Genomic DNA, 19,835 nt, shown 5'->3' on the forward strand with positions numbered 1-19,835 from the left:
GTCTGTATCTGTTTGTCACTTACATTTGTGAGTTGTAGCTGAACATAAGAGTTCAATCAGGGCACTAGTAACTGGCATCTCTCATGATTCATGGTCTGGAATACCAGTGTTAGACTTTATTGTGTGTATTTTATTACTAATAGAGTGTTAGGCTGGTGCAACCATTTGGAGACCAGTCCAAGCTGTCGGAGATGGTGTGCATAAGGTGTGCTTGCTTGTTTGAGTGTGTGTTTTCGTTTCTGAAGAAGGTTTTGGCTGAAAGCTAAGCGTCTAACAATCTTTTCATGTGGCTGTCTGCAACTCATCATGTCAATTTTATTGTTAGTAGTAATCTGTCCTTTCCCTAATATTGTTTAAATTCCTACCTGGAGTTTCCATTGTTTGAAATTTTACCCACTCAAATGGAAATTAAAATGTTTCGTTTGGTGGTTTGTTTGCCTTCTGCATGTCCTTACAAATGTTTTCACTGTTTCCTTGTCCTACAATCACTTGTTTTTCATGGGGGCCCTCTCAAGTAGTAAAAGTTTAATTATACCCACCCTATGCATGCAGAGAATAGCAAAAACATTTTAGAATTAGTGGGGGGTTTGTAGGAATATTGACATAGATTGAGTGAGAGAACACTTGTAAGATTTTTAGTTCCTTACTTCAATCACTTGCCATTTCTGAAAGAATTCCTCTTGTGATTTCTTTTTTATGGCACTAGTTTTGATTGTCTACGGAAGTCATTAGAATAAGAAATTTGAAATAACTGTTATGTGTGCATAACATTCAATATGGCTAATTGACTTAATTTTTGTTTCAGTTTAGACTTAAAAAATGTGGTGTTCAGAATCGCATCTATCTAGTAGAAAGCCATGGAAATAATCAGCATCTTGGACTGCCACTTAGTACTATTGAGCAGGCTGCTGCCAACACACATGTTGTAGATGAATTCATCATCACAAGAACACCAGGGCCACTGGGAACTATTAAATACCTTAGCTGCGTCACCAATTTTATTACAAGGACATTCAAGGTAAGGGTAAAAAGCATCTTAAGTAAAGAATATTGAAGGTACAAAACATTAATTAGTTAGTTCACAGTATGCATTGGAGAGGCAATATGGTAGCACGTGAGGCCCTTGCCCATTATTGCTGAGTTTCTGCAACAGAGCTGCTATTCCTCTTTAAAGCAGTTCCTGAATTGTTCTCAAAAGATTGAATGGGCTCTGCTCTGTCTTTCCCACCAACCAACAATACTCAACAACACCAGAGATCAAGCTTGGCTGGGGCTTGTGGCAGGTAGATGTGCCAAATACACAGTTACAGAAGTAATCAAGTGTCAACTGCATTTCAACAATTCGTCTTAAAATGCGTCCATTTTTGGAAAATGAAATTTGCCTCTCATTCTGTACATGACATGTCTTGCCACCTCCCACGGGAGTTGCTCAGGAATCTCTGTGATGCTATTGTGGCAATAAAATATCAAATATATCCATCACAATCTCACCAATGTTTGTGTGTAATTTTTAACTTGCTTCTATTATTCTGATTTGCCAAGAGCTCAGGCAGTTTGTAACACTGAGGGCTGAATCTTTAAACCACCTTATTAGCTAATTCTTCCATAGGAACATCAGGATATTTATAAAAGTTGATGGTTGATTCTGCAGTAAAACAAATTCAGAGAGATTTTCATCTAAGTATGCAAATCACATTGCAACTGCTTAGATTGTCACCCATCTTCCAGTTGTGGCACTTCACTCTTCTTTTCCACAAATCTGCCAGAATGTAATAGCATTTCTCATACATATTTCTTCATTATTGATGATTATACTTTCTGTGAATGATTTTAGAAGCCACTAACAATATATAATAAAGTATTAAATACTAATTCATAATGCATAAGAATTCATTTAGGAGAAATTTTCATCACTTGTATTATGCTGACCAGGAGAGGAGACTAGGTGACAGAGAATAAACATCATAGGATACATTCCAGACTACTCTAAAGTGTCCCTTGGAAAGGGCCATGGGACAAGAATTTGTTTATTTAGATAGAGACATTAAGCTCAGTGGGGGTAATGCTCACCGTGTCCTCCTTAGCATTCGATAAGCTGCACATGTCTTGTAGGTTGTGTCAAATGGAGTGCACCCTAGGGAGTTAAGTATTTGTTGGCTGAGTTTGTGTATGGTGAATCCAGAACTCCTGACCTGCAGGTTGATTTACACCACCAGTCCTCTATTGACATAAACTCTCTACGTGCTTCAGCAACCACTGTGTGGTCTGACAGTGGAATTTGTCTCTCTCTTTGAGTGTGCACCTTGACATAACTGCCCTGATCACAAAATTTATCCAGGCAACCAGGACTTACCCTGTATGTACCTTATTTCCTCTAGCTGTTCATAAAGTTTCTATGAAGCTTACCTGTTATATTAAAATCACTTTGTGAATCGGGTGAATACACAATGATACATAATGATACGCAGAATTTCAGATGGCGCTTTTTATACTAAAGGGACAAAAGGAAATTTTGAAAAACTGTCATCCTTTTATATTCAGAAAGCATCGTCTGCATGGCTGGAAACCTGAAATTGGTTAAAAGGCTCAGAAATTGCACTTTGTTAATGTAGGCCTCTACCACATGGCTAGCAACTATACTCTTAAATGTCATCCATCTTGGAGAAGATCCTGTTTTGACTAAGCTGCGCAGTACTCTTAAAAATTACATCCAAGGAGTTATGTCATGCAAGGTTCTTTTAAATAAGGAAATATGTGAACTGAAGGAAGAATGGGAGAGTGAAGGTGTTATAGACATCAGGAATGTTATTGAGAGGGTTAATAGCAAGCTGCAGATGAAGACCACTTTTATCCAAACTTTAACACACCTAAGCTTCTGAAGTATTTAAAAGCAGGGTTCATCCTCGTAAAAATATGACTAATTCTTTAAGAAGCTCTGCCCAGAATTTGGACACACTATGCTGACATGTAAGGGACAGATAAAATTGCCGAAATTATGATAATATAACCCTTGAGAAAGAAACACAATGTCCATCTCAGCCAGCATGTCTTCATTGTGACAAAAATCACACTAGCTGAAGTCGAGATTGCTTTGTATAGTGGGAGGCAAGAAAAATCCAGGAAATGAAGACCAGAAAGTGCGCATCTTTCAGAGGATCTAAGATGGAGATCGAAGCACAGCAGCTGCCTGCCTTTGCCACGTTGTTCACATCAGTAGTGAAGAAACAGTTAGCAAACATAACCACAGCAACAGTCACAGGTAACAAATGCAAACATAAGTTTATGTCCTGCAAGTGTAGTTGCAGAAGCTCACCAATAGCAAAGCAGGTAACTTCCTCTTGGCAGATAACTAAACGTGCTGTATCTGTGGTGAACAGTCCACCATCCTCATCTGAACAGGCAGACAAAATGCAAATTCCTTGTGTGCTTCAAATTTGTGAAGACACCACCACCACCACAAGTCACTTTCACCAGTCACTTATTAGTAGAAAATTCTGAATGTGTTGAAGAGAGAAGGAGAAAGGCTGATGAAAACCTCCGAACTAAGATGGTTCTCATACTCCAGTGGAACTTCACGTGGTTCAGGACATGTGGAGGAATGAAGACTGATCTCATATGAAAGACTTCTCTGCCCATGTGTACAAGAGACACATTTTAAAAATTACCATGCACCTGTACTCAGAGGTTGTAGGCTCCACAGAACAGATGACCTTACTGGTGATAGTGTGAGGGTTGGGTGGTATTGTTCATCAGGGACACGTGCCACTCCTCACCTATGCTATTAACCACAACACTGTAAGAAGTGGGTGTCATGGTTCAGGTGTATATTTATGTCAGTGTGCTCTGCATCTCTCTCATCCAAATGAGCTCATTCATGGTGAAACCCTTAAAGCAATGTATTGTTGAACTCCCCCATTTCTTTCTCATTTTAGGAGATTTTGGCACACATAGTGTGCTGTGGGGAATGACCTCTACCGGCTCCAGGCATAGAGTAATTGAGGGTGCCACACAAACAGCACATGTTGTCGAACATGTCGTCATTATGTATGCAAGAACCACAGTGCACCAGTCTCAAAATAAGATACTTGGTCAATCCCGATTTGGTTCTTGATCAGTCTACTCATTTTGCTATCTTCTCTCATCCTTTTGAAAAATTAAAGTCTAGTCCCCACTTTTGGGTTTCACTCACATTTTTTGCACTATTGTGGGTCTTTGAGGGAAGGGTACATTAGATGGCATCCTATCTGTGAGATATGATAACCACCTTCATATCCCCAGTACGTGGGCAACTACTCCTGCCAAAAAGATAAGATGGCAGCTCGTCCGACATAGTGATGTTGTCATGTACCCTGTCAACTGTTGCCCCCCCCTCCCCCCCCACCCCCACCCCCCCACCCCCGGTAACTCAGGGCTCTCACAGACGATGCCTAAGCTGATCTCTTCATGTAAGTCAAAGAATAGATGCCTATTCATTATGGGTACCAGGACTCTGAGCAGTTACAATCAAGCCAGGTGGTCATTGCAGTGGGTGTTTAACACCTGTAGGGAGACCATTTCACCAAATTAGATGGTTTCATGATGGAAACCTCTCAAATGAACTAAACTAAACTTATCCTATTCTTGAGTGTTGCTCTCTTCACAGTTGCCGAAAACGGAATTGCCGGCGTTACAGGACCAAATGTATCATCAGTCTTGTATGTCAAAAACTTCTGTCTGTACTAGAGTTCTACGTCATTGTGCTCAGCAGCAGAATGTCACTTTCAGACAGCAGTCAGAAGACATGGGTATGGACCTAAAATTGTGGACATAGTTTATCATCTACAAAATTCTGGGTCACGCACGTTTGCAGAATTTGATCCATCCACTTACGCCCTGAATTGTATGTGGACAAAAAAGGGTGGAAGTATTCGATGACTTTTGCTTTTTAAGACTGCTGTTTGACCAAAAACTGACTGATATAAAGTCGACAAAATAAAACTGTTTGCTCAGAAAATGCAAGTCCCACATCAGGCATTCTTGGCATGTACGGTCATTTCACAAAATGTGGCAATAGATTTGTCACATTAATGCCCATGTTGGCTATTGCATCAGCATATTAGGATGGTAGTGAAATGTACTATACATAACTTTGCAAATTAATCCCAATTAAACATTGTACTTGGAAGTATAGGAGGTCTGTAGCGATTGTGAAATATGCAGTGATTTGACCGACTTCACCAGATGCGATCTGAAGGAGTGTTAGTGTCACTGTGCATGTGGTAGCATCTCTTGTCTTAATGAGTACAACATTGGTGCATATTAATTGCAGACTTTAAGAGAACTATTGTAGAGCATGTGTCACGTGGGACAGTGCTCCCATGCATAGAGGCCGAGTGATAGGGAAGTGTGCAGGGGATGACTTCTGTGCATGCATGGCAGCAGAGAGCAGGCAAAGTCCATGTTGCTGAACTGTGTTTCTGTGAACAACAGTCAGGTTCATATGCCTTTGGTACATTGTATTATACATTGAAATCTATGAAGGGAATAACACTGTTTAAAACCAATTTTGATCAATCATCTACATGAGAGAAACTTGCATCACGTCTTGACATTGTGTCCACTGCTCCACGACATATTGTCTGTGTGACATCAGAAAGGGAGAACAGCTGTTGCACCTTTGTGAAGACCTCAAGTGCTTTCTCAAAATAATGATTGTCTAGTAACAAGATTATCAAAAATGGCTGCAATAATTATAGTTTGTTGTGATTTGGTCTATATTATAAGGAAAAATGTAATACGCAATGAAATTAACTTCAAACTCAAACCAAAATCATTACATTTGCTGGACAACTGCTTCTACTCCACATAGTTTTTTAAATGTGTATAATGCATGGACGTGGGTGTGTTTGATTGCAGTTCAATGTAAATCACTGTGTGTAAAAAAGAATTACTGGTAACAAAGACTAGTGCAAAAGGCTATCATAAAAACTGGCAGTATATTATCATATTTTTTGGTGTGAACGGGTGTTATGAGTGTAAACTAACCTGTTCGACATTACAGTGAGAGAGCACATTAACGAACCAATGAACAAGCAAACAATTAACCATCATCTGTAAATAACTTGACAGAATGTTGATTGATAATGTTGAAAACCACTGATAGCTTGCCAGGTGATCCCCCCTTTCATTTTAAGATATTTTTACAATATTTGCCTTAAAAATGACAGGGGTTTACTTGTTGAAATATTGGAGCTTTGGCGAATTTATCCAGCCGCTTTTTTGTGAGTAATTGGAGTGTACAACATGCTGAGAAAAGCTTAACTTCTCCTGAGGCAGTGTGTTGAACATTACAGTCAGAACACTTCATAGGCTACAAATTCTTAATCAGCAAAGGCTAGGAAGTTCTCATATACTACTCATGCAACTGATATGTTGACAAGCACGTTTTTCAAACCATGAGTCTTTAAAACCAAGACATATTATTACTGTATTTTGTTCCAGAGTCTCACATTATACCACCATTGGCACTGCTATCAAAGAGCATGTCTGAACCATCTAATTGTAAATTTAGGATGATATATTCAAGGCTGAAATCTATCTTGCACATCCCTATCAAAGTCTTCTTTCTGAAACTTTTCAGCATGCAGTACACAGTGTGCCCATGCTGAAGGAGGATGTTTATTGCTTCATGCACATGTGCTTCAATGTCTGTTATCTTGAATTTTTTTCCCCACATAGTTTTTAACCTGTGCCCAAACTAATTCTCTTGGATTATACTGATATTGATATGTGGGTAAACGCAAAAATGTGTGATTACATTCACATGCAAGAAAGTCAAATTTGTACGTTCAGTCACGTGACTTGTATAAATTTACGAGCTGCAGGAATTCAGCACAAGTCTGACTTATACTGTATGGAATATTTTTATTTCTCAGCCAGAGCACAACGTCCACTTTTCTGATGCTTGTACCTGGTATTTCTCTGTATTGGAATGGTGATTACAGTGACCAACTTTGAAGAAAGATCGGCAAGAATTATTCGGTGAAGCACTTCTTGAAAGTAACAGCATTCATTTCCAAATGGTGTCACTGTTGTTACACCCAAATACAAGTTTAGTCTTGGGAACAACACCAGAAGAAGAGCCAACATGCAGAATAATTACCCCAGAACCTTTTCCTATGGGAACTTTAAAACCGCCAGTACCATCATTCAAGTTCCAGCAGGTATTCATGGAATGATCAGATTCACCCACGTTTCATCAAGGTAATACACTAAAGATCTACCTCCTCTCTCATATAGTGCATCTTTATAAGGGATATGATATGTGCTGCACCTATGTCACTTCATTAAATTAAAAATTCTCTTCTTAACATATTTGAAACTAATTACTTTTTAAAATTTCTTGCATCGCTGAAGCGCTACCTTTGAAGTCAGTTTGCTCATGCAAAATTATAACATGTTTTTGTGATATTGGGTATTATCTACATTTCAAATACAGAGAACCTTAAAATATCATTGACAAACTATCTATTTGTGTTACAGGTTTCTTGCAATTTCGATGCTTTCCAGTCAACATGAAAACAAATTTTCCTAAGGTTTCTACAACTCTGACACTTTTATTTACTATTCTCTGTACCGTTCTCTTGCCAACACATGCTTCTGCAGTTCGTTCTTGAGTCTTCAAAATGTCAAAAATAGGAGTTTCGGTTTCAGATTTACATTTGAAAAAGTTATAAATATGGTACATAAACCACCTCAGCTGCTTGTCAAGCATCTAAATCTACATGTACATCTTGATATACGTGATTACCCTGCAATTCACAATTAGTGTCTGGCAGAGGGTTCATTGAACCACCTTCGAGCTATTTCTCTACCATTCCACTGTCAAATAGCGCTCAGGAAAAAGGACAGTTAGATCTTTCTGTGTGAGCTCTTATTTCTCTTATTTTGTTGTGACTATGATTCCTCCCTGTGTAGGTGGGTACAAATAAAATATTTTCACACTCCGAGGAGAAAGTTGGTGGTTGAAATTTCATGTGAAGAGCTTCCGCAATGAAAAAGCCTTTGTTTTGATGATTGCCACCCCAATTTGCTTATCGCATCCATAGCACACTCTCCCCTACTTCAATATAATACAAAATGAGCTGCCCTTCTTTTAATTTTTTCGATGTTCTCAATCAATCCTATCTGATGCGGATCCTGCACCGAACAGCGATACTCCAGAAAAGGGCAGACAAGTATAGAGAAGCAGTCTCTTTAGTAGACCTATTGCATTTCCTAAGTGTTCCACCAATGAATCACAGTGTTTGGTTTGCCTCCCTCACAACGTTATCTATGTGATCGTTCCAGTTTAAGTTATTAATAATTGTAATACCTAAGTGTTTAGTAAATTTACAGCCTTTAGATTTGCATTTTTATCCTGTAACAAATGTAGTGGATTCCTTTTAGTACTCTCATGTGGATGACTTTACACTTTCCACTATCCATTGTCAATCGCCACTTTTCACTCCATACAGATATCACGTCTAAATCATTTTGCAATTTGTTTTGATCATCAGCTGACTTTATAAAACAGTAAATCACAGCTTCATCTGCAGGTAATGTAAGAGAGTTGTTCAGATTGTACCCTAAATTGTTTACGTAGATCAAGAATAGCACAGGTGGGGAACACCAGATATCACTTCTGTTTTACTCAAAGATTTTCCATCAGTTACTGTATACTGTGACCCTTCTGACATAAAATCAGGAATCCAGTTGCACGCAATTAGATTAAAAGTCACTTGTGAGGAGTGTCATGTTTATTGCTGTCACCTGACATATTTATTTGGAAATCACACAAAAAAATTTACAAATACACAGTCACAGCTATACTGCTACAAGAAAGTAATATCAACATATGAATGTATAATGTGGTCCCTCCGTGAATGAAACTGCTTTGTCAAAAAGTACAGCAACAGCGCAGCATGTGGGAGAGAGATTTTCACAGTATAATTTGTAAATAGTGGCTGGTTGCTCGGAGAGAGAATGAATCTTATTGGCTGCTAGCAGGTAATGGAGGGGGATGTGCAGAATGGCTGAAAATTGAGCCGCCTTTCTACATGACGTGAACTATAGTGAAAGCTAACAAAAACTTTATCACAGAGCACAAAATTTTCTACAAAATTGTCCAAGTTATTTTAAGGGAATTCTTGTGATGACCCTATCTTCCAATTAATTGATGGGCAACGTATCACATTTGCGTAATAGATAAAGCAGGGGAAAACTGTGTCACATTCCACACGTAAAGTGCAGACTATTATGTGGAATTCATGGGACTATTCAAAATACATTATCCCTAAGAAATGGATACCTGGTGGGCAGATAACCCATGTCAAGTAGTAACCTCATTTTTTTATTATGAGGTTATTTGGAATGGCATACTTGAGAGCAGTAACAATGGAAAATACAGTGAAACTCTACTATTACACTTTTCAAGGGACTTCAAGAAAATGGTGTAAAATATTGGAAAATGTAAAATGTGGGAAATAACGTTTTAATCTGTAAAAGTTATGTATTGGTTACCCCCCTTGCATTTTCGTACTTATGTTTAATACATGTGCATAATAGGCATCAAAATACTTGTCAGGTACTTGTTTATTATCTGATAAAGGTTTATTATCTAATAAAAACCACTGATGTAACTGGAACTGGTTACTGTCTGAGAAGTAGAAACGTTTGACGAAATTTCATACATCGTAATCGATGTTACTTGAAACTCTGCAGAGGTCATTCATTATTTAAATAATGATACACTGCAACAGTTTTGCAGTTTTTCATTTTCAGCATCACACGCTTTGAGAATTTTTTCTCGTTGTCAAGTGCAAATATGTGCATAAGTATTTTGTGTGGTGTTTGCATATATGTTGTCCTGCGTCTGTTGCACTTTAGTCATCACTTTGAGGTTATCAGGCACTGTGCCTCCTCAGTTACGTAGAAAACTGCACACATGCAAATTATCACTAAATGTGTTTGTTTGTGCAACATCACATTAAATACATTCGTAAATACTGCACTTGACAACATGAATAAATTCTTGAAACACGTTACACTCAGCATAAAAAAATACATAATTGGCACTATGTTTAAAAACATTTGAGCAATGGAAAGTGAGTGAAGAGGCAACTAATGCTGCAAGTGGCCAAACGATGAAAAGCACAAAATATGGTTCGACAAAGGTGTCACAATGATCACAATTATGAAACTGCACATGCACAGTAGAGACAGTTTGGAAATGGTTGTGATTGGTCATGACCTAGCCATCAGCCACCACACTGAGTATAACTTGGCAGCAGCAGGAGATATGGCATTAATTGTTCCAACTTTTACCCATTTACTGTTTCAGATCTGCTGAGTAGAGTGCCCTGGTGTCAAAACCTTAATCATGTAACGTTTGTAAACACTACTTTCAGTTTTGTCTCCATAAACATTTTCTCAGAGTGGAAATTGCAGGAAGCTTATAAATATGTATATCAGGTGTGAATTAACATTGTGGACAGACGGATTTTGACGAGAGCAATAAAAATGTTGTAAACAGCAGGAAAACATCAATTCCATGAATGTAAAGGTGATCTTTTACTATACTCTAAATGGCCTCTTGGTAAATGGCACTCTTCCTGTGTGACAGGCATATATTCAGAGGCAATGACTTTGCAGTACACTAGGAGTTTGACATACAGGGTGCAGACAGTGGAGTAAATGTGGGCCCAAATGGAATCCAGCCATCTCCCAAAATCAGCAAGCCACATAGAGCCACCAGCTCTAGTAAAATCAGCACATTCTGAATCTGAAGTTGCTAACATTGCCTCCATGTAGGGAATATTTGAAACAATTTGAAGAGAAGAAGGCTGTAGTTATGTCAAAGGACACAGAAGCAAAATTTTTGTTCTTGAAAAAGAAAAGAGGAACACACAACAAACATAATCTTCCAGTCATTCAGAGTCTTATACAAATTTGACTGAGGACATTGCTTGATATGTGTGCTCTGAAGAAGAGACTGAATGCATATTCTGTAGTAATCATTTCTCTGAAAACTAACAGCAAAGTGGGCACAATGGATGAAATTCTATTCTTGGGCTCCGAAAGAATCTTAACTTGAAAAGAGCTTTCTTATGCCTTGATTGCACTCCTTTTGCACAATAAATGCAGAAAATGTTGGATAGGCAGGAAGGGTTTACCCGTTCTTAGATTGGTCGATAGTTGTGTTTTCTCTGTCCGTCTCATTTTAGGACATCATATCTATTTCGATTCAAATTGAGTTGTTTGTGATTTTTTGAAATTTCCGCATCTTAAGTGTTAAGTAGCATGAATTCAGCAAATAAAATTTAAAATACAATGATTTCACGTAGATCTCTAATTAACAACGTGGAGTGATGTGAGATGAGGAAACTTCCACATCAGGGCTGAGGCTAGTATGAGGTCCACACACCATTGACTCTCCCAAGTATCCAGCATTAGGTTCCACAGATGGTCAGGTGTTAGCGTGCGCGTATCACCCAGTGTACAGGGTGTGGTAGATAAGTAATGAGACTGGCCGCCGCGCGGCGCCCCAGTCGCTCGCAGGGCGATCTCCACCTGTACGTCACGTGGTGGGGGATCTGAGCTAACAATAGAACCGGTTCGCAGTCGCGTCGGAGCTCTGGTGCAGTGAGGGTCAAGCTTCGCGTATTACGTTGTTTGTGTGCCCGTGACACTTGTGAAAACGCTGAAGATGGATCACTCGATAGAACAGCGGTATGCAATCAAATTTTGCTTTCGCTTGGGCAAAACTGCTTCGGAAACTTTTGCTATGATTACGGAGGCCTACAAAGAAGACTCCCTATCAAGAGCTCAAGTGTTCCGGTGGTTTAATGAATTTAAAAACGGGAGGGAATCTGTTGAAGACATGGAACGATCTGGACGCCCTTCAACGAGTCGTGTGGATGAAACGGTGGCCAAAGTGAAAGAACTCCTGGACTCCGACCGTCGTTTAAGTCTCAAAATGATCGCCGATGAGGTATCCGTGAATAAATTTACGGTTCACCAAATTGTTACGCAAGATTTGATGATGAGGAAAGTTTGCGCAAAATTGGTTCCCCGAGTGCTCACCGCTGAACAAAAGCAACAATGAGTGGACGTTTGCCGTGAGATGTTGAATGATTTGGAAAATAATCCACACTTTTTAGACAACGTAGTAACAGGCGACGAATCGTGGACATTCCAGTACGACCCGGAGACGAAAGCCCAGAGCTCGGAGTGGCACACACCGGCATCCCCGCGGCCGAAGAAAGCAAGAATGTCAAAGTCCCGCATCAAGACAATGCTGATTGTGTTTTTCGACAAGCGGGGGTTAATTCACAAAGAGTTTGTCCCTCAGGGGAAGACTGTCAATGCCGAATTCTACAAAGAAGTCCTTCAGCGATTGCACAGAGCCGTCAAACGGAAGCGACAGGACCTCAACGCTGGCGTCACCACCACAACAACGCTCCGGCGCACACAGCGTTCCTCGTGACCTCCTACTTGACCCGAATTGGAGTTGAAGTTTTGCCACAGCCACCATACAGCCCTGACTTGAGTCCTGATTTCTTCCTATTTCCGAAGGTCAAAAGATGCCTGAAGGGTCATCGTTTCGACGATATTCCGAACATCCAACGTGCTGTCACGAAGGCACTAACTGGGATAACTCAAACGGACTACAGTGGGGCCTATGAAGCTTGGAAAATGCGCTGGCAACGTTGTGTTGATGCCCAAGGCGAGTACTTTGAAGAATATTAACGTTTTGTACAAATTGGATCAATAAATTTGTTTTTCTAGACTGAGTCTCATTACTTATCTACCACACCCTGTAAGTTCATGTGATGCTTCATCTGGCCCACAGATTTTCAGCGAGATTAAAGTCCAGTGCTTGAACAGGCTTATTCATCTGGTCAACACCAGCCTGTTGCAAAAAGCATTGCTGAACGATTCGAATCGCGTGGACCAGTGAGTGGTCCTCCTGGAACTGCATCACTCTATTGGGATAGCACATATTCACACTCAGCATCTTAGCATGTTTCATGATGTGCATATACTGATTCACTGCGAGTTGTCCATAAATTTGATGAAGTATCGCTGCTTCAACTGATGACATCCACCCCAGCAAGAGACTGTGATGTGGCCAACTTGTGAACGTAGCTCCACATACTGTAGATCATTATGTGCTTCCCACAGCAGAACACTGCCAAACAGCAATCAGATTTGCTCTTATTTGTTTATTCAAAGCCGAAACGTCTCAGCATTTCAAACAGATAAAAGTATATGTTATGAAGTATACTATATGTAAAGCAATATGCAATAATTGTATGCAATCACAGAAAATCAAAAAGGCTGTAAGTGAAATTGTTGCAATAAGAAGGGAACATAAACATAGCTAAAAGTGTGTTAAGCATGGTGCTTCTGGTGCTGCCAGTGTCTGTTGCATTACCACTGGTGTGAGATGTACACAACTGAAGGTACCCAAGCTTATCAAGACGTGTGAACAGTTTTGTTTTGTCAACTATACATAAAACAGTTTTTGACAACCTGTAAACAGAAATTAAACTCTGTGCACCATCTTGGAAACACTTTTTGTGGAACACGTCAACAGATTCTATTAAAATTTTACTGTTGATTTTAGCTTGATTAGACAATAATATGTTGCTTTGAGGTCAACAGCACCTTCTGTTTTAGGGCTACTACACCCTGTATACATTAGTAGAGTCCATCTTGGAGCTGGAACTTTCTACACAAGTCCCTTCGATAGTCTTCTTGTTGAAGTAGGTATTTGACCTTGAAAGGTACACCAACAACAACTCTTAATTAATGATGTGGTTAAAAGGTACTGTAGGCCACAATACCATTGTTATATGATGCTTTTTCCAGAACTCCAGTATCGATCTCCTTGTGAGTTGTGTGAAAGCCAGGAGACTAAAATATGCTCACTGGGAACTAGAGCACTGCAAATGAGTGCCCTATCCATGTGGAGTTCACTCAGCTGTGGTGTGTGAGAGGGAAAGCGAATACACTTTCCACAACTCGACAGAAGTTGCTGAATGTGACTGACATCATCTCACCTAATCACACTGCAACTTGCACAGCTTGCAGAGCCACGTGGATCACACTGCATCATGACATAGCTAATCGCCATGTTTCCTTAGGTGCGTGGATGGGGCCACATGCCTTTCAGTTGCACTCAGTGATGCTCACCCATTCAAAGTGAGTCACTCGCTCAGTTTTGCCAAGGTGAATGCAGTGCTCCTCTGGGACTCTTGTAATAACTGGCTCACGTACTGCACAAATATAGATTCCCCCTTGTGTCGTGTATTCCATGTCCTGTACTGCGAATAGGTCTCCAATGTGATACAAGGATCACACAAACCTGAACTTTCATCACCATAGATTCTATTCAGTTTATCACGACCATGCGACCTTTGATCTGATGTATACTAATGACTCAAAGGACAAAAATGTTTATAAACAACACTCCCTTCCTACTGTATGAAGCATCCACATGATGGATTTAGTGGCAATACACAGAGCTCTCACACATGTACAACCTCAATCTACCAGAATTATTCTCCTGTACTGTGAATCCCTCAGTAGTTTTAACACAAGAAAATTACTCACCGAATTGTTCTTCGGTCTCCTCCATTCACAAACTTTTATACCACCTCAGCAATACAGGGACTTCTACATATTCTTATGTATTCTGAACCATGTAAGCATCCCAGACAATGATTGTGCTGATACATAATATAAGAAAGCCTCTACAATGAACCTGCTACCGTTACAAATCACAGAAGCTGACTTACAGGTACATGTTAGAGACCACGTCTTAAAAAAAATGAGGAGAAGAGTGGGTGACCAATATCCTATCCAATACACTTTGAATAATGAAAGACTTCACCAAAATACATGGAATATCACTTCACCCCTTTCAAAGAGAAGCTGTAGTTCTATGTCACATACATGTTATTCGTACTTACCATACGCACATACAGCTGCATACTAAAGCAAGCGAACCCTTCTCAGAGCGTCTGCAGAGCAACCCTGAGAATCCATCACAGCCTTAAAAAATTAATCACAGTTTGAAAAAAAAAACAGTAACATTTGTAGATATAATATTAGCACAAGACATTATTTATAGATGAAAAGCAAAATATAGTATGAATGTATGGTCTCATGGTCATATGAATTAATAACATCTTCTTGGGTTTCCAGCCACTTCAGGTGGTTAAAATCCCACGACCTTTTGGGTGAGCTCTTCTTGGCCATCGTCAAGTGGTAAATGTCTACCATATGGTAATGTTTTCATCCAGCATCTTCTGCATCCAATCATCTTCGCAATGGCCAGGTTTCAGGCTGTGCTGACCTACAAACACCCATCGTTATTGATGATGTTTTCAGATATTTTTATTTCTACAGCTTCTTTTATAATGCTATCCCAAAATCCCTCCATCCTCATAATGAAAGATGTTTTGTTGAATAGAATTGTGTGTCGATTTTCTAAAGTGTGTTCTGCCAAGACTGATTTTTTCAGGATAGTGTAGGCATATGTATCTCTCATGTTCCATCTGGTGTTGCTCCACAGTGTGTACTGTTTGTCTGACGTAATAGCAACCACACTGACGTGGTATCTTGTACACGCCAGGCACTCTGAGTCCTAGACTGTCCTTTCCAGGCTTCATGAACTGTCATATTTTTGCTGGTGCCCTGAACACTAATGAGATGATGTGTCTCTTCAGAAGCCAACTCATCTTTCTCGACATAGTGCCACAGAAAGGCAAAAATGCAAGTTTCTTGTTCTCTTCTTCACTGGTGTTTTTCTCGTGCACCTCACCAGAAATAGCCTATAATATGTCCACACATATACAGCATATGTGGATGGATATGTGTGTGTGTGTGTGTGTGTGTGTGTGTGTGTGTGTGTGTGTGTGTGTGCGCGCGCGCGAGTGTATACCTGTCCTTTTTTCCCCCTAAGGTAAGTCTTTCCGCTCCCGGGATTGGAATGACTCCTTACCCTCTCCCTTAAAACCCACATCCTTTCATCTTTCCCTCTCCTTCCCCTCTTTCCTGATGAGGCAACAGTTTGTTGCGAAAGCTTGAATTTTGTGTGTGTGTTTGTGTTTGTTTGTGTGTCTATCGTCCTGCCAGCGCTTTCATTCGGTAAGTCACATCATCTTTGTTTTTAAAACACATATTAAAGTATATCCACTTCACAACTCCTCCTACTCAATAGAATTATTGCTGAATGTGTAGTACTATTTATTGCTGAATGTGTAGTAATATAGTCGAGTGTGTGTGTGTGTGTGTGTGTGTGTGTGTGTGTGTGTATGTGTGTGTGTGTGTGAGATAGAGAGAGAGAGAGAGAGAGAGAGTGAGAGAGAGAGAGAGAGAGAATGGAAAAGGGGGGGGGGGGGGGTTGAACATAACTCATAACTAAGTATAAATCTTCCTAGGAAAAAAAGAAAAGAAAAACATCTTTAAGAAGTTGTGTAAATGGTTCATATGTTGCCATTATGTTTGTTTGAAGTTGCAACTAGGATCCACAAACATCATATATCTAATTCATGTTACATATTTTAGTACTGCTGCTTTTAAGTGTCAAGGGTATAGTTGAGGGGAATAATTAAAGAAAGTAAGAAGAGGTCACAGCAAGAGCTTCTGCAGTCCATCGCATATTGAAGTAACATATGAGAACCTATTAGGATTCACATGCAGAATTCACAGTTGTCAATAGCATCTGTAAAGATCAGAGTCACATCCTAGCAGCACTGGCGGCATCGCCTGGACGTGGACTGAATTTTATACAAATATTATGGCTGACTAGGGACACAATCCAGCTTTCCATCCACAGGATAGGGTGGTTGTGAGTTTTGTTTCACAAACATTTAGGAATGCAGTGTCCCCAGGAGCTGCATTGTCTGCAGCACTTAGCATTGCAGCAGCCACTACCTGATAACGTACAGCATACTAAAACAAATAACAGTTGTATTAGTGGTTGAAGCCCACATCCAACTAGGCGAATACCAAGCTGGTTCCCATGTTCCACCTCATATACATGCTGTGTCAGCGTAAGTACACATTCTCACACTTGCACTCGGAATTTACCCTAAATGCAGACAGATTGGGTACACTGATTCTGTGCTTTGGGGAAGGGGGGGGGGGAATAGGAGACTATTTACCTTAGCTGTTTGGCCTCCTTAAATGCTAACTCATGGGAGAGTGGAGAGCCATCTGTAGGCTATCTAGGGATGCAGGTAGAGGGGGCAGGTGGAAGACAGCTGGACATGTGATTTCATAGATTAGGCATGAGATAACAGCACACAACTAGCTGATGTGGTTTAACAGGACATCCTCCTCTAGCATTAGTTTTCCACAACAGTACTTGTCAATACCAGTATTATTTTTCGAATTTTGGACAGGTAAATATTATCTCAGCTGCTTTCCTGAAAACTTTCATGTAATTTTATACACAGTATGTTATATTTCAAGCTAAAAGAAATTATGAAAAGAAATTACTTTATTTTCAATGTTACAATCGATAAGTACTAGCACAGAATGTACAGTTAAAATTATTTTTTTTAGAAACATTTGAAATTATGAATTATTTGGCACACTTAAAATTTCTGTTATTAATTACGCAATCTAGTACTGTTTATTTTGTTTATTTCTGGATTCGTATCTGAAACAGTAATCGAAAGTAAAAGAAATTTATTTGTCAAGAAAAATTGTAAACCCTCTGGAATATGGTTGTTACCACAGAGTGAAGTAGTAGTAAGCATGCCTCTGATGTGATCAGACATATTTTTGTATTTTGGGTGAACAATGTAATTTTGTCTTTGTTAATGTGAAAATTCAAAAGACTGTATTATATACTAAAATGTGACAAAATATATTAATGTAACTACAAAAATTCTGCAACGGCAATCTTCAAATTTATTTAGATCACTTCAACCATGAGGACCTAAAACATGAAAATTTCAGCTAAGAATCAGATCCCTAGACAAGAAGAACTGGAGCCAACTCTACACGAAAAGTTATGTGAACTAGAAAGTTTATTGTAATCTTCACTCCTCTCAAATTTTTCATAAAGGACTTTGCTTATTGTGAACAATAACTGGAATTAGGAAGGGGGAGGGAGATTACTGTGGGGACACAAACTGGGTGGGGGTACTGGGGCAGGGGATTCTGTATGCGCGCGCGCACACACACACACACACACACACACACACACACACACACACACACACACACACTATTGGGTGGGGAGTCGGGGGGGGGGGGGGGGGCGGCAACGAGTTACCGTAGGTTTAGGCCAGGAAGGTTACAGGCATAAAGGATGTGCTGTAATGATAGCTCCCATCTGTGCAGCTCAGAAAAGCTGGTGGTGGTGGGGAGGATCTAGATGGTGTGGGTTATGAAGCAGCTATTGAAATCTCGCATGTTGTGCCCTGCTGCATGTTGTGCTACTGGGTGCTCAATCTTGTGTTTGGCAACAGTTTGGCAGTGGCCATTTATTCTGATTGACAGCTGGTTGGTTGCCATACAAATGTAAAATTCTGTGCAGTTGTTGCAGCAGAGCTGGTATATAACATGGCTGCTTTCACAGGTGGCCCGCCCTCTGATGGTGTAGGATAGGGCTGTGATGGAACTGGAGTAGCTGGTGCTGGGTGTGTGGATTGGGTAGGTTTTCCAGGGGTTATCATCCCTGTGGCAGGGTATTGGGGGTGAGAGTGACATAGGAATGGACAACGATGTTGTCAAGCTTGGGTGGGCAACAGTACACCACACTGGGAGAGATTGGAAGTATCTTGGGTTGGATGCCCCTCATTTCAGGGCATGATGATACATAATAAAAGCCCTGATGAAGGACGTCATTCATTCATTCCAATCTGGGGTGGTATTGGATGACAAGGGGGGTGCGTCTTTGTGATTGGTTCTTGGGATAGCTGAGAGGATAATGTGTGTGTGTGTGTGGGGGGGGGGGGGGGGGCATGGGAAATCTGTTCGAGGATTAGGCCTGGAGGGTACTGTCTGTCTGTGAATACTTTTGTGAGGCCTTATCCCACTGGGCAAGGGAGTTCTCATCACTGCAGATGCATCTACCATGGGTAGCCAGGCTGTTACGGGAGAGATTTTATGGTGTGGAAATGTTGGCAGCTGTCGAAGTGCAGGTACTGCTGGTGATTGGTGGGTTTCATGTGGACCAAGATGTGGATTGAGCCATCTGAGAGGAGGAGATTGACATCTAGGAAGATAACACGATGGGTGGAGGAGGACCAGGTGAAGTGGATGAGAGAGAAGGTGTTGAGATTGTGGAAGAATGAGGATAAGGTGTCCTGGTCTTGGGTCCAGGTTGTAAAGATATCATCAGTAAACCTGAATCAGACCACCCTTTCCCAGGTCCATCCCTAAGAACTACCACCTTTCAACAGAAGAAAGGATTGCCCTAGACAACCTAAAAGCGGTTCCTGACTATCATCATCCCAGGAGACGAAGATTCCACCACTGTTGTGATGAACTGGAGTGTACCTGGCAGAGGGTCTCCACCAGTTGTCCGACACCTCCACCTTCAAGCTCTGCCAGAGTGATCCTATCCCAGAAATCCAATATTACTTCTAATCCCTTGGCCATTCCCTGAATCTCTTCCCGTAATCCGTCTCCCTGTCCGCCCCCGGTAGCTGAGTGGTCAGCGTGACAGACTGTCGATCCTAAGGGCCCGGGTTCGATTCCCGGCTGGGTCGGAGATTTTCTCTGCTCAGGGACTGGGTGTTGTGTTGTCATAATCATCATCATTTCATCCTCATCGACGCGCAGGTCGC

At 40.5% G+C, this 19,835-nt stretch overlaps 1 protein-coding gene across 3 annotated transcripts in view; it reads left to right on the forward strand.

Moving 5' to 3' along the window:
* The window catches only part of LOC126248386 (crossover junction endonuclease MUS81), a 214,678-nt gene that overhangs the window by 136,780 nt on the left and 58,063 nt on the right, over positions 1-19,835 (forward strand). For all 3 annotated transcript variants that reach the window (XM_049949329.1, XM_049949328.1, XM_049949330.1), the window contains exon 9: positions 806-1,018. In XM_049949329.1, coding sequence (XP_049805286.1) covers positions 806-1,018 — 213 coding nt within the window. The remainder of the gene's footprint in view (positions 1-805; positions 1,019-19,835) is intronic.

This window comes from Schistocerca nitens, chromosome 3 (assembly GCF_023898315.1).
Source record: "Schistocerca nitens isolate TAMUIC-IGC-003100 chromosome 3, iqSchNite1.1, whole genome shotgun sequence".
Lineage (NCBI taxonomy): Eukaryota > Metazoa > Arthropoda > Insecta > Orthoptera > Acrididae > Schistocerca > Schistocerca nitens.